The 15,250-nt window shown below is 38.3% G+C and overlaps 1 protein-coding gene across 2 annotated transcripts; it reads left to right on the top strand.

Moving 5' to 3' along the window:
- Positions 1–12,112: 12,112 nt before the first annotated feature.
- Positions 12,113–15,172, top strand: LOC140821144 (mRNA export factor GLE1-like). 2 transcript variants are annotated; one of them, XM_073181558.1, is made up of 8 exons: positions 12,113–12,240; positions 12,437–12,604; positions 12,674–12,814; positions 13,103–13,218; positions 13,422–13,569; positions 14,055–14,226; positions 14,714–14,930; positions 15,015–15,172. In XM_073181558.1, coding segments are annotated over exons 1-8 (1,089 nt in total). In that variant the 5' UTR covers positions 12,113–12,238; the 3' UTR covers positions 15,140–15,172. The 2 variants fall into 2 exon arrangements, with proteins under 2 accessions (XP_073037659.1, XP_073037658.1); XM_073181557.1 differs by lacking the exon at positions 12,113–12,240 and having other exon boundaries at positions 12,367–12,604.
- Positions 15,173–15,250: the final 78 nt, after the last annotated feature.

Raw genomic sequence — 15,250 nt, 5'->3', positions numbered from 1 at the left:
CTCATCTATAGCGGTACCTATGACCGCCTTGACAAAGAAAAATGCAAAGTTTATTTGGGGACCCGAGTGTCAAGACAGTTTTGACAAGTTGAAGCAAGCCTTGATATCAGCACCAGTGTTATCTATGCCATCGGGGCAAGGGGAGTACGTTCTTTAAACCGACGCTTCTAAACTTGGTTTGGGCGCAGTTCTGATGCAAAACGACCGAGTTATCGCCTATGCGTCGCGGCAGTTGAAAATCCATGAAAAGAACTACCCTACTCACGATCTTGAGCTTGCAGCGGTAGTCTTTGCATTGAAAATTTGGAGACACTACCTTTATGGGGAGAAGTGCAAGATATTCACCGATCATAAAAGTTTGAAGTACTTCTTCACCCAAAAGGAGTTGAATATGAGACAACGCAGATGGCTTGAGTTAGTGAAGGATTATGATTGTGACATTAGCTACCATCCGGGGAAAGCTAACGTTGTGGCAGACGCATTGAGTAGAAAAGCAGCAGTTATCACTCACCTATCCCTTCAGAGACCGTTGCAGTCCGAGATGCAGCGGTTTGAGCTTGCAGTATATGCTAGGGGCGAGGCCCCTAATCTTGCCACACTATCAGTCCAGTCGACATGGAGAGATAAAATCCTAGACGGACAGTCTACTGATGAGCAGTTGCAAAAGTGGAGAGCTAGAGATGAAGCCAAGGGCCGGAATTTATATTCAGTGGTGGATGGTTTAGTCCGTTATCGAGACCGTCTATGGGTTCCTAGTGCCGATTCTTTGAGAGATCTTATTATGAGGGAAGCCCATGACACACCATATTCCATTCATCCGGGCAGTACAAAAATGTATAGAGATTTGCAGTTGTTGTATTGGTGGCCAGGCATGAAGGGAGACATTTTGAGATTCGTATCCGAATGTTTGACTTGTCAGCAAGTCAAGGCAGAACATCTGAGACCAGCGGGGAAATTAAAGCCACTCCCTATTCTCGAGTGGAAATGGGAGAATATCACTATGGACTTCGTGGTGGGATTGCCGAAGACTGTGAAAGGATTGAATGCCATTTGGGTGATAGTTGATCGTCTTACGAAATCAGCTCATTTTCTACCTATTAAGACGACATTCACCATGGTTCAGTATGCAGAATTGTATATTCGGGAGATAGTTCGTCTGCATGGGATTCCAGTTTCTATTGTTTCTGACAGAGACCCGCGATTTACTTCATCCTTTTGGAAGAGCTTGCATGCAGCGATGTGCACCAAGTTATTGTTCAGTACAGCATTCCACCCTCAAACCGATGGTCAGTCGGAGAGAGTTATTCAGACTTTGGAGGATCTACTGCGAGCATGTGTTATTGATTTCCAAGGCAGTTGGGAACCAAAATTACCTCTAGTGGAGTTCACCTACAATAACAGTTTCCAATCATCAATTGGGATGGCTCCTTTAGAGGCACTCTATGGAAGGAAATGTAGATCTCCTATTCGTTGGGACGAGGTTGGGGAAAGAAGGGTTATTGGTCCGGATGTCGTTGAAGAGACATGTAGTGACCCGTTCCAGAATCACCTACTAATCAAGAATTAAGCATGCAATTAACTTAATTAATAACAATCAGAGATAATTGCGGAAATGGTCAACAAACGATAGTTATACAACCCAATCGAAGTCCAGAATAAATCAAACAACAATAAACGGTATAACTGAATCGAAACAAAACAGTACTGATAACTAAATCCATCGGCTACTCAACGTCCTCCTCCTCCTTCTGAGCCATCCAACCTGAGACCTGCCCCGTGGGAATGGGGTGTCCAAGATAAACAAAACCGAGGACGTGAGCGATAAGAACGCCCAGTACAAAAGTATGAGTATACAAACCTATATGAAATGCACATGCTATGATATGATACCAGGGTAGTCAACAGGTTTATACCCAGAATACAATCAAAATCTTCCATCTCTAGGATCATAAGATTCGCAGTCAACTCGTTACCCTCAAAATCTAAAGGACAACCCATCACTAGACGCTTTGCTAACACCGAATGACCCATCGGAGTAAAAATGGAAAGAATGACGTCTAGAGAAACATACGGTAACTTATGACGCTTGACAAATCGTGCAGAAATGAATGAATGTGATGCTCCGGTATCAATAAGAACAAAAGCAGGAATACCGCATAAACAAAAAGTACCTGCTATGACTCTCCCTGTCTCATCTGCAGCCTGATCCTGGTTCAGCGCAAATACCTGACCTTGGGCACGAGGTCGAAGATTTGAACCGCCCCCTGCTTGACCCTGTGTCCTCTGCTGAACAGTCGTCTGAGATCCGGAACCAGATCCTGCTCCACCCCGCAACTGTGGACAATTCTTCTTAAGATGGCCCATCTCTCCGCACTGAAAACAAGCTCCTGCGACTGATCGGCACTGCTCAGATGGATGGTTCTTCCCACAATGCACGCAAGAAACCTTCTTCTTACCAAAGCGAAAAACACCGCTAGATCGAGATCCAGATCCAGAAGAAGAAGAACCAGACTTCTTGAAAGACTGAGATCGAGGGCTCAAAGTATTTGGAGGTCGAGAAGACATGATAGACCTACCACGCTGCAGACTGATCTCTGCCTGGCGACACCGGTTCACTAACCCCTCATAAGAAGTAGGATCATCGCAGACAGTGACTCGATCAAAGATCTCCTGGTTAAGACCCTGAAGGAAATGGTCATACTTGGCCTCAGAACTGCCACTAATATGAGGAGCAAAGGGTAACAACTCGAAGAACTTCTGCTGATATGCATCAACAGACATACTACCCTGCTTAAGACTCAGAAGTTCAATCGTCTTTGCCTGGCGAAGGGCTGGAGGAAAATATAGCTGCATGAAAGCTGCACGGAATTCAGCCCAAGTCACCCTACCCTGAGACTGGACTATCGGCGCAGAAGTCGATCGCCACCATTTGCGTGCACGGCCCTCGAGAAGAAAACCAAGGGTCTCCATCTGTTGCTCTTCGGTGCACTGGAATGCACGGAAACAACTCTCCATACGCTCTAACCAATCCTCAGCAACATCGGGAGTCTCACCACCGACTAAAGGCTTAGGCCCCATCTGAATGAAACGGTGCATCTCAAAACGCCTAGGACCATCACGATGATGACGATGTTCACGATGACGCCTACGATCGTCCTGGTCACCCCAACGACCTACACTCCCCTGACTACTCTCATCACCAAGGTGGTCAGCCATCGCTACAAGATAGAATGGGGAAAAAATGGTAAAATGGTCAACGGAAATCCCAAAACAGAATCTATATCCCAAAATCATATGCATGCTCTGATACCATAAATGTAGTGACCCGTTCCAGAATCACCTACTAATCAAGAATTAAGCATGCAATTAACTTAATTAATAACAATCAGAGATAATTGCGGAAATGGTCAACAAACGATAGTTATACAACCCAATCGAAGTCCAGAATAAATCAAACAACAATAAACGGTATAACTGAATCGAAACAAAACAGTACTGATAACTAAATCCATCGGCTACTCAACGTCCTCCTCCTCCTTCTGAGCCATCCAACCTGAGACCTGCCCCGTGGGAATGGGGTGTCCAAGATAAACAAAACCGAGGACGTGAGCGATAAGAACGCCCAGTACAAAAGTATGAGTATACAAACCTATATGAAATGCACATGCTATGATATGATACCAGGGTAGTCAAGGAACAGGAATCACAAAAGATCTCAACATGCTCAGTCTAGAGGCGCCAAGTGGATAGTGCCGCGCGGTACTCCTCTAGGGTCACTACATCCACTACAAGATCAGACGTGGACATGAAATGTCCCGGATCACCGAAGCCCTCCCGACCCGTCGGCCACTGTGTACTCTCGGTGTCCATGCGTCCACAAGACAGGGCTGAGCGGCCCCATAAGGTATAGCTTATCTCGAAAGAGATACAGATCAACAGTAAAGGCTATCTCGAAGGAGATACGGCTCAACATGAAATGCAACATGCATCATAAAGCGTGACATAATAGCATGCATCATATGACATATAACAATGCACCAAATACTCATGCAACACATATAAGAATGTATACTCAACCAGGATATCTCGGATAGTACTTTCGTACCTCTATCACTGCAATCCTAATCCACAGGAAAAACCAGAACAAACAGGTCTAGTCCAAGCCTTCGTCCGTCGTTAGCCCGCTGACGACGATGCTCCGAGTCCAACCTGTCCAAGTTCGAACAGTTCGTTCCCTAGCTGCTCTGTCCGGACTGCTCTGCTCGGACTGCTTGGCTCGGACTGCTCGGCTCGGAATGCTCGGCTCGGACTGCTTGGCTCAGCTCGGACTGCTCGGCTCGGACTGCTCAGCTCGGACTGCTTGGCTCGGACTGCTCGGCTCAGACTGCTTGGCTCTGCTCGGACTGCTCTGACCTGTCCGGACCGCTCTGATCTGCTCGGACTCCGGACCACTCTGCTCTGCTCGGACTCCGGACCACTCTGCTCTGTCCGGACCACTCTGTCCTATCCGGACCGCTATGTTCTGTCCGAACAACTAGGATGGCTAGGACTTGCGCTAAAAACACACAATACCCCTTCACAATGAGAAATCCTATGGCATATTTATAGACCTCGGTTCGGGACTCCCGAGCCCTTGCATGCATGGACATGTCAACCCAATGCCATGCACTTCGACACCTGTCCGGACACCTGTCACTCATCCTCATGCACAAAGACACATGTCCCGACTAGTGACACGTTACTGGACACCTCAGCTCATCATCCCGACCACTATCTTCGATCCCTAACTAACATATCAGTTCGGACATTCCCTAGCACCATCTCGGTTCGGACATGTTCCCTAGCACCAGCTCGTTCGGACATGTTCCCTAGCACTGTACTGGTTCGGACGTTCCCTATCACAGCTTCCCTAGCACAACTTCCCTAGCACAGCTTCCCTAGCACAACTTCCCTAGCACAGCTTCCCTAGCACTGCACTGGTTCGGACATTCCCTAGCACTGCACTGGTTCGGACATACCACTTCTGCTCCGCCACTACCTAAGCTGCCATGACTTCTGAATTCAAGTATGGCTTCTGAAATCAGCTATGGCGTGACCGATGTCAATTAACACATGATTTACTTAATTAAAGACACTTAATCATGTTTAGTTAACTTAGTAGAATTCGGGCTACTACAGACAGCTGAGCTTGTGGTCAAAATTCGCGAGAGAATGAAGACTGCACAAAGCCGACAGAAGAGTTATGCGGACAGGAGACGAAGGGACTTAGAGTTCGCAGTGGGCGACCACGTGTTTGTGAAAATAGCTCCTATGAAGGGAGTTATGCGCTTTGGCCGGAAAGGCAAGCTTAGTCCAAGATTTATAGGCTCGTTTGAGATTTTGGAGAGGATTGGGACACTAGCCTATAGGGTGGCATTGCCACCAGCACTTTCAGGAGTTCACAACGTGTTCCATGTTTCAATGCTGCGGAAGTACATGTCTAATCCATCACATGTACTCAATTATGAGCCTCTTCAGCTAACTCCAAATATGGCATATGAGGAAAGGCCTGTCCAGATCTTAGCAAGGCAAGAGAGGAGACTGTGTAATAAAGTCATTCCGATGGTCAAGGTCAAGTGGCTGAATCACTCGGAAGAAGAAGCTACTTGGAAAACCGAGAGGGACTTGATGAGTCGTTACCCAGAGCTATTCGGTAAGTTCTAATTTCGAGGACAAAATTTTATTTAAGGGGGGATGAATTTTAAGGTCCAAAATTAAGACGACGTAATCCAACTGCATGCAAATCAAAGAAATATGAAAAAAAATGAGTAATTTATTTTAATTGCTATTAAATTATGTGACATACATGCTTATTACGATTTTATTGTCATTCTGCATGAAATTGTATATTTTTTAAAAAAAGGGCGTTCAAGAGACGATCGAGGAACGGAGATCAAGGGCTGAAAATTGTGAAAATGTTTTATTAAATAATTAATTTTAATTATTTAATATAAGGGTGATGATTTTCTCTTATTTTTTTTAAAACAAGGAATTTTGAGATGAATTTACAAGCCGGGATTTATTTTTATCGGTGTTGGATTTTAACTAAAATTCGATCTTTTAAGCAGTCCGGCTATTTAATTCACTAATTATATTTATGAAAACATTTTTTTTAAGCCTAACTTGCACTAGTGGGCTTAATTAGGAGTTAATAGGTCTTAGGCCTATTAAATAAAATGGATTAGCATATAAAAACAATTAAACCCTAAGCTAGACTCTCAAAAAAAAACTCACGCCACCCTTTTTGTGCAAAACAAAAACTCTCCCTCGGCGCAACAGTAGGTCTCGGCCGAGGGGAACTGATTTTTCTTCCAAAGTTTTAAGGGAAGCAAGCCTCGGTTCTCTCCGTTCTTCGTCGCCATCGGTATTTCGTGCGTTTACGACGCAAAGGCACGCCTAAATCTTCCTTTTCTCATCCATTACATCATATTAATGATTTAATTAATGTATGCATGAAGATCTTGAAGTTTTATTTTCAAAAATTCGTTTTTCTCATGTATATGCTATGAACTAATGATTTTTATGTACCAAACCATGTTTTGATTGTGTTTAGGGACTGCCATGATGCTATATGATGTTTAGGTAAAGGTTTCAAGGAAAACAAAGCCACACACACCCACCCACCATCGACAGAAACCAAAAGGAAATAAGGAAACAAAAAAACGTAGGCTGCTGTCATGAACTTGAACGATCGGGTGTCATGTTTCAGGGTAGGGCTTGGTCTTGGCTGAGACCAGGACACGGCCAAGGGTTGTCAGGAGTCAGGGTGAGAGTCCTAGCCATGCTAGGACTCGAAGCGAGGGCTCGGGAAGAGTCCTAGCGCAGCTAGGACTCCACCCGAGAACCCTGCACAGATTTGTGCAGGGTTCGCGCCACTCTCAGGCAATGGAGGCTCGTTGCGTGGGGCACGGGCTGGGCTAGGAAGGTTCACTAGGGTCCTAAGTAAGCGTCCATGGATTGGGTTTGGTTGGTAGAGCGTCGGCTGGACTCACACGATCGCAAACGTGAGAACCATGCAGCGCATGATTCTCTGCCAGCTTATGCACATCAAGGAAGGGTTTCGTTTTTGAGTTTTGGTGTGTCGTCTTGACAACATTAGAGTCCAGTAGGCTAATTTAACATGTTAGGAAAGTTTTGGTTCGACATGGCTCGGGAGTAACTCGGGAAAATTAAGAGATGGCTCGGGGTCGAAGTTTAGGTGTCAAAATGAGTTTTAAAATGAAGAAATTTTGGAAAACGGCTCACGGGGGTCGGGTCGTGATCCATAAGGGCTAAAATAATATAAAAAGACTAAATTTTGAATTTATAAATTTTATATTAAAGTTTGGTATTTTTCGGGATTAAAACACCGTTAAAATAATCAAGAAAATATAATTGAAAAAGTCTAAGTTTTAAGCCAAATAAAATTACGAAAAAATTCATATAAGCTTAAATAATTATTTGGGACATGTTAGAGTCATGAAATCAAGAAAAAAGTCAGAAACGAAAAGTGTCGAGTCTAGGGGTAAAACGGTCTTTTTACACCTAAAAATTTGTAATGGTCATGGCAGTGCCCTAAATGCTGTTTTTATGATATTATGATCATTTTTACATGTTTATGAAATGTTCAGGATTTATTTATGATTTATTTTAAATATCCATGAAATTTTATGATTTAAGTTGACATTTAAAATACATTGTGCATGCTTGGTTTCAAAAGAAAATATGTTTATGCATGATTTTATAAAGTGATGAAAACCTTGATGAAAGTGAAGTAATTGTGACTATGAGGATTTGAGGATATGAGGTTATGATTGAGGATAGGCCAAGGCTCAGTTGACGATCCTGTGTCGCTGATGTCTCCGCCGCCCAGTTCTGTGGTTTCATGTAGATAGTACCATCGACTCTTGAGGATTGAGGAAAGTCACAATTAACGATCTGAATTCAATAAAGGAAAAGATAATTTTTATGATCAAGAAAAGATTATGTCATGTTATGATTGAGGAAAAAGGTAAAGGTGAGGTTCATGTTATGCATATCACGAAAATGTTATTTTATGTAAAAGTATTTTCACTGTGCATGTGGTTTTATTATGAATTATTTGTTACAAAGATTTGGTGTGTTGAGTCTTTAGACTCACTAAGTGTGATGGATGCAGGTGGTATTGAGGGAGGTCTTAATGGGTGATACTACTGGACTGACGGTGTACACAACCCGAGGACCAGTGCTACATTTTCGCATTATGCTTTATGATTTAAGTTAAAGATTTTTATGATTTTTATTTATGCTTTTGAGAGATTTTTGAGAGGTTTAGTATGGGCTATACTTGTCAAACTTATTGCTTTTTAGGCTTGATAAAACAGTAGACGATTTTACTTTACGACAATTTCACTCGAATTTTTAAGTACTAGTTGATTGAGGTTAATTTATTCTAATAAGTGCAAAATATTTTATAAAAATATTTTCATGTATTATTTGAGTTGGCCGAATTTTAAAAAAAAAAATTCTAGTACATTTTAAACAAAAGAACATGAGACGTTTCAGTACTCCTCTTGGCACCCTTTTTAGACTTATTGATCTGCTTTCCCTTAATGCAGTCTACACAAGTCTCAAAATCAGTAAAATCTAAAGTACTAAGTACTCCATCATTTACTAATCTTTTAATTCTCTCTATGGAGATGTGTCCCAATCTCCTGTGCCACAATATAGAGGAATCTTAATTTGTAACACATCTTTTAATACCTCCCTGAACATGCATAGTGGTGTTATTATTTTGTAAAGAAATAGAGAAAAGACCATCAACCATTGTACCATTTACAATAAGATTTGATTTATAAAACAAATTTATTGATTTATCCAAAAACTGAAATGAATAACCAAGGGGTACAAGTTTTGAAATTGAAATTAAATTCCTAGAAAAACTAGGAACATAAAAGGTCTTTTCCAATTTTAAAATATAACCACTATTCAACACTAGGCAGCAAGTCCCAATAGCCTCCACATGCGAAGACATCTTGTTTCCTGAATAGATGCTTCGCTCATTTTCTATTGGCTTCCTTAGGTTTTGCATACCCTGCAAGGTATTTGTAACATGGATTGTAGAACTAGAATCAATCCACCATGTGTTATAAATCATATTAACCATATTAGATTCATAACAGATAAATGAAGTAGGAATACCTTTCTTTTCAAGCCAGTCCTTAAATTTATTGCAATCCTTCTTAATGTGTCCCGTCTTTTTACAGAAGAAACACTTGGATTCTTTCTTAATGTCAGGTTGGGGTGGAATTATTCCTTTCCCTTTTCCCTTAACTTTGGCTTGCTTCTTAAACTTTCCTTGTGTGGTCATAAACACATTATCACTTGTTTCCATCAACAGCCTTCCTTCCTCTCGAACACACATGGTCATTAATTCATTAATTGACCATTTATCTTTATGTGTGTTATAGAAATTTTGAAGGGTCCATATTGCTGTGGAAGAGTGCATAGAATGTAGTGCACAAGAAAAGTCTCAGACATTTCCACTTCAAGTGTCTTGAGCCGAGCCGCTATGTCCCGCATTTTCATGATGTGCTCTCGCACACCTCTCACACTGGTGAGCCTTAATGAAGAGAATTCCATAATTAGGGTGCTTGCAAGTGCCTTATCTGAAGACTGAAATTGTTCATCAATAGCCTTCAGTAACTCTCTGACATTATTATGCTGATCAACAGAACCACGCATACCAGCAGAGATTTTGGTCTTTATGAACATTACGCAGAGTCGATTAGATCGCTCCCATTTTTCATAAAGATCAATGTCATCAGGAATGCTGGTTTCAGTAATAGCAGATGGTTCGTCTTTCCGTATAGCATAATCAATATCCATCCACCGCAATTGAAGAAGAATTCTTTCTTTCCAAATTTTATAATTATCGCCCTTTAGATCGGGAATGTCACATTTCATATCAGAAAAACTCGCAGGTTGCATAACTGCACAAAATATCATATGCTTAAAATTTTGAGACAATATCATGTTTTACCAATGTAATTCATGTTTTAAAAATCTAGTGACATAAAATTTGTCAGTGGGCTAAAATTTTAATTCAATAAGATTTTTTTTTCTGTAACTTTATGATAAAACTATCTAAATGTATTTTGCTTAACTCCTGTTGGTAAATTAAGAAAAATATAATTTGATATTTTAACCTAATTAGTTATATAAATATAATAAAAATCCCTGTGGTGTAAATTTTATTATGTTTATATAATTAATTACAATTGATGTCCATTATGTGATCCAAATCCACTTAATGCATAATTTTTTATAATTAAGGATGCTGTGGTTATTCCTCAATTATTTAAAATTATACGGTTCACTGGACAAAATTTTGACTTTACTTAATGCTTTATATAATAATTATTTCGCAATCAACACTTTCCAAGAGTGCTCTCAGGAAAGATGGGTAGTGCTAAGGCCCTTTAAATACCCAACTCCTAGACAGAGCAATGTTCATCAGGGAGACCAGTGGCTAGTCAAGGCAGTTTAAACCGGTCTATGAAGAACTCTCTTAGATCATGTTTTCTTACGTCACCTTATAATTATTATTCAACTTAATTATCCACATTTATGTGAATCTTTATAAGCCAAAATTTTTTATATTAAATAACTTTATATTCACATTTTTACTTAATATGAACAATTACATTCCATCAGTTTTTTTCTTCAATCAGAGTAGTGATAAAATGAGGATCACATTTACATAAAATGTGGGCTCCTCATTAGTTTTTCTCTTTTATCAGAGTAGTGATAAAGTGAGGATTATTTGTTCATTTGTGAATATCTGAAATATTTTATTATATTCACATCTTACTTGATATGTTCATTTCAAATTATAAACAACTTAATATAATTTGATATGAACACAATGTGAATATTGTTTTTTCAAAATATTTTCAATACAATTTACATTTAAAAAACTTAGAAATAAATGAAAACATAATATTAAATTTGCATGTACACATCAAACACTTATCCATAATATTTGACATTATATCTAACATGCAAAAATAATTTCTTAAAATGTATTGAAAATTGCATCGAACTTCAAATTATTTTAATGTGTACAAATTATTTAACCAAAAGTTATATGTATACCGAATTAAAATATAACCTAATAATACATTAATCATTATTTATTAATTAATTATTATTATTAAAATAATAATAATAATTAAAAAACATTACCGAGAATTGACAATTTTGTCAATTTTCGTGGGTCCCATATTTAATTTAATTTAATTTTTTAATAAAAAAATCCGACAATTTCTATCATTGTTTTAAATGAGTGGGTCTCGCATTTATTATATTTAATCATACATTGCATGTAATTGGCACACTGCACGTTGAATCATATAGCTTTCGAATTCACTTGCCGACAGTCATATTTCGAAGTCTTCTTAAATAAAAAAAATCCAACAATTTCTATCATTGTTTTAAATGAGTGGGCCTCACATTTATTATATTTAATAATACATTGCATGTAATTGGCACACTGCACGTTGAATCATATAGCTTTCGAATTCACTTGCCGACAGTCATATTTCGAAGTCTTCTTCTTCTCTTTCGAAATAAAATTTTCAGAAACTTTCTTGATGAAAATTTTCTTTTCTCAAAAAATTTTCAAAATTCATAAAACTGTATATAATTTTCAAGATCTTATCCGAGAATTCCGAAGTGCAATGTGATGAAATTTTCCGAAGAAATTTTCAGGTACGTAAATCCATAGCACTGCACCCTCTACTGTGGGCCATCACCTTGTGGCAAGTAAAGAACGTTTTCATTTTCTTTTATATACTTCCTGGGTGGTAAGGTTTTATATTTTGTTTTAGGTTTTTTAATTTAAAATATATATCTTTTCATTGCATATTTTTATTATTTCTTTTATTGGATTTATTTTTAGATTTTTTTTCTTCTAATTAGATAATTAATTATTTTATGATTAAAATTAATAATGGCAGTTTTCCAAATCTATTTAAGAAAATCTTGTTTTGCCACATCGAAAAGCCGCATCTCTACCTCTTTCTTCCTTAATTAATTTCTGCACTCTGAGTTAGCCCTAATTACATCTTCTTCGCTGCGCTCAAAGATCGCCTCGGTGTTTCGTATTTGCCATATTTTAATCAATAATCACGTCATTATTTGAACCTTCCCATCGACGTTTTCCTCTTATCTTGAAAAAATGTAAGTTTTCTTTCCTTTAACTAATATCCAGTAGATTTTGTTGCTTTTTTGTAATCTAGTGACTTTTTTTTTATAATCTAAATCTGCATATGTGTGTGTCTTTATTGGAAAGAAGATGAGAAGAGATAGATGCTAGCTATATAGGGCTTTTTTTTGTTCTGACCAAAGTCTGATGAATGGAGTTGTCAACATTCAGGGGAGTCATTAAGTTGGAACTTCATTGTCCCCAAAATGTAAATGGAATAGCTGCCGATCCAAAGCCTGATTGGAGTTTTGATGACTTACGATCAGAGCTTGATACAATTGAAAAGAAGCTCATCCCGAGTTTAGATTTTTCTGCACCTTTTGACAAGAAACGACCTAGGTAATTTTTTATTTTGCTCCATTATTTTATGTGTACTGGTCTTAACTTTACTTTACTTTGTTCATTCAGAAATCGTTGCAACACAAGGGGATTTGCGATGCATGTGTCAGATCATGAATTGGGTTGTTCTGATAGTGACGTTGAAGAGGAGGTTGTTAACTCATCCATGGTTTCAGGCAGAAAATTTTCTTTTGAAGAACTCGATATGAGGTTTGTGCTTGACTACATGAAGGGAAGTGAAATAGTATAGTAGACTAAATGTCCGAAAGAGATATTCAACAATAAACATTAGCATTTTGGTTACTCCAGTGTATGAAATACAAATTTTCTGGTAAAACCCCCAAGGACAATTTTTTTTTAAATAATGATTTTGTATAGGCTTGTTGTATTAAATATTCATTATTTTCTCAGCCTGATTAACAAGTTGACTTTTTCCTTGGTTGTTAGTGTGCACCAAGTTGTTGATCACTTCTTTTTTTTTTAATTTTTTTATTGCAGTGACGGTTATGATTATGAGTTACCTGTTTATGCTCAATGCCAATTGATGGATAAAGTGGGGTTAGCAGAAGGTGCAATCCGTGAGCTAAGTTATGAATTTCAGCTTTATAGTTTCGGTGAGTAGACGTACTTGATTTGTGTTAGATGATTTGGGAAAAGGATAATAATGAGGTTAATGATACCAAACTGTCTTTTCCCATCTTTCTAAATAGTTTGATGGATTAGTGTGTGCTTGCTCTAATTTTTTCGTTCATTCTATTAACATCGTGGGACTAATTGTTGTTGTTGTTGACCTTTCTTACCATTTTCTTGACTCGAGAGGAAGTGAGAAATAAAATATTAACCTTAGAGACAAATTTGGTAAAGGAAAATGAGAAGTTTGCTTCTCAAATTGCTGAAATTCATAAGCATAGAAGGACACAACAAGAGAGGGAGCGAAAATTTGATTTGCAATATCACCGTACAATGTATGACCTTTTACACTATGTACCTCGGATCTTAATTTTCGTTATGCTTCCTATTTTTAAATATAGAAGTGGGCTTGAGACTTTCTAGCACGGCATATTCTATGTATGCTATGAAGATATTCCTTTTTTTAACTTCATTTGTAGTGTAGTTTTTCTCCCTTAGTAAATGGCAACCTTTTGTAACTGATTACCTGACAAAACTCATTGAATTTGTTACTGTTTTGAGACTATAAAGGTTCCAGGACACTTAAGACAACTGGAGGGTCCTTGAGGTGTATGGATATGATTGGCATATGAATTCAATTTATTCAAAAATTGTTTAACCTATCTGATCTCCATCTCAATTATGATGACCTTGATATGAATTTTCACGGTTATTGTGAAGTGTTTAGCTAGGTTTTTAAGGTTGTATTCCAATCATTTCTACTCCGATAATTTGAATTGGACGAGAATACTGCTCTTACGAATTTATTGAATTATGGCAGTGCAGAAGCACTTGATAATCACCTTACAGCTGTACAAAGAGATCATGAGCACATATCACAACTAGAAGAGAAAAGAATAAGAGATGATGCAGCCCGTGAAGAGGCTAAAAGGAAAGAGAAGACTCTCATAGAAGAAAAATTATGTAAAGAAAAGATCAAAGCCGAAGAAGAGGTTCTTTCCGCACCTATATCATTTAAATATTTCTGTATATTTTTCCTTCTCAGCTTCTGCAGCAGCTAATTCGTTGCCCTTGGGAAATTTGTTTTTCCCCCATGGGAATGAGGCAGATGTAACAGTTATTCACATATGTGTAGTTTTTCTGTCCAAAGCTTCTTGTGTATAACGATAAAAATGAGAACGGACTTTTAGTCAATGAAAAATCTTCAGATATCACAGCTTGGTATTGTCTTCCATGTCTTATTATCATGTTGTGTATAAATCTAATCTGAAAGTTTCCAACTATTGAGAAGTTGCTCAGAAAAGAATTGCTACTAAATTGCACACCAAATGATGGATGGACGCATTTCATATATTAGATTTACCAAGAAAATTAGTTGTAGCAAGGCTTATGTGAATATGCATCCATCATCCACTATTTGTTTCGTAACTTAAATAACTTTTTTTTTCCTGGTACATTTGAATGATTGAATCAATGTAGGCTAGGCTACATGCTGAGAGAGCTGAAATAGATAAAGCGGCTGCGGAAGCTGAGAAGCAATATGTAGAAGGAAAAAGACATGCTGAGAATCAAGTTGCTGAATTAGCTGCTACCAAAAATGCTGTTGAAACTTTAAGAAATGGTGTTCCCAGGATAGAAACTCTTGGGCAGGTCGTGCCTACCAGATTTGACGATAAGAAACATGTTTCATTATCAGGTATGTGGGACGTTATGTTGATAAACAAGAATTTTGACTTTTTCGCCATTCTAATCTGAAGTTTCAACTGAGTCTATTTGGCAGGAAGAAGTATGACAAGAGCTTCAAAAAATGCTTTAGAATTGGAGAAAAAAAGACTACGTATTTATGAAAAGTTAACTATAGAAAACGGGGCTCTTAAAGAAAGTTCTGATCAGGTAAATCACTAAGGATGATTCGAATTTCAAATTACTAGATTTTACTGTACTATGCATTTAATATCTTTACAGGTTTATAGAATCGTTTGTGCAAAATAAGCAAGACACATAGGTGTCGCCACT

The sequence above is a fragment of the Primulina eburnea genome, unplaced genomic scaffold, assembly GCF_022965805.1.
Source record: "Primulina eburnea isolate SZY01 unplaced genomic scaffold, ASM2296580v1 ctg439, whole genome shotgun sequence".
Taxonomy (NCBI): Eukaryota; Viridiplantae; Streptophyta; class Magnoliopsida; order Lamiales; family Gesneriaceae; genus Primulina; species Primulina eburnea.
Note: the sequence above shows the minus strand (reverse complement) of the source record. Positions and strands in the feature narration are given on the sequence as shown.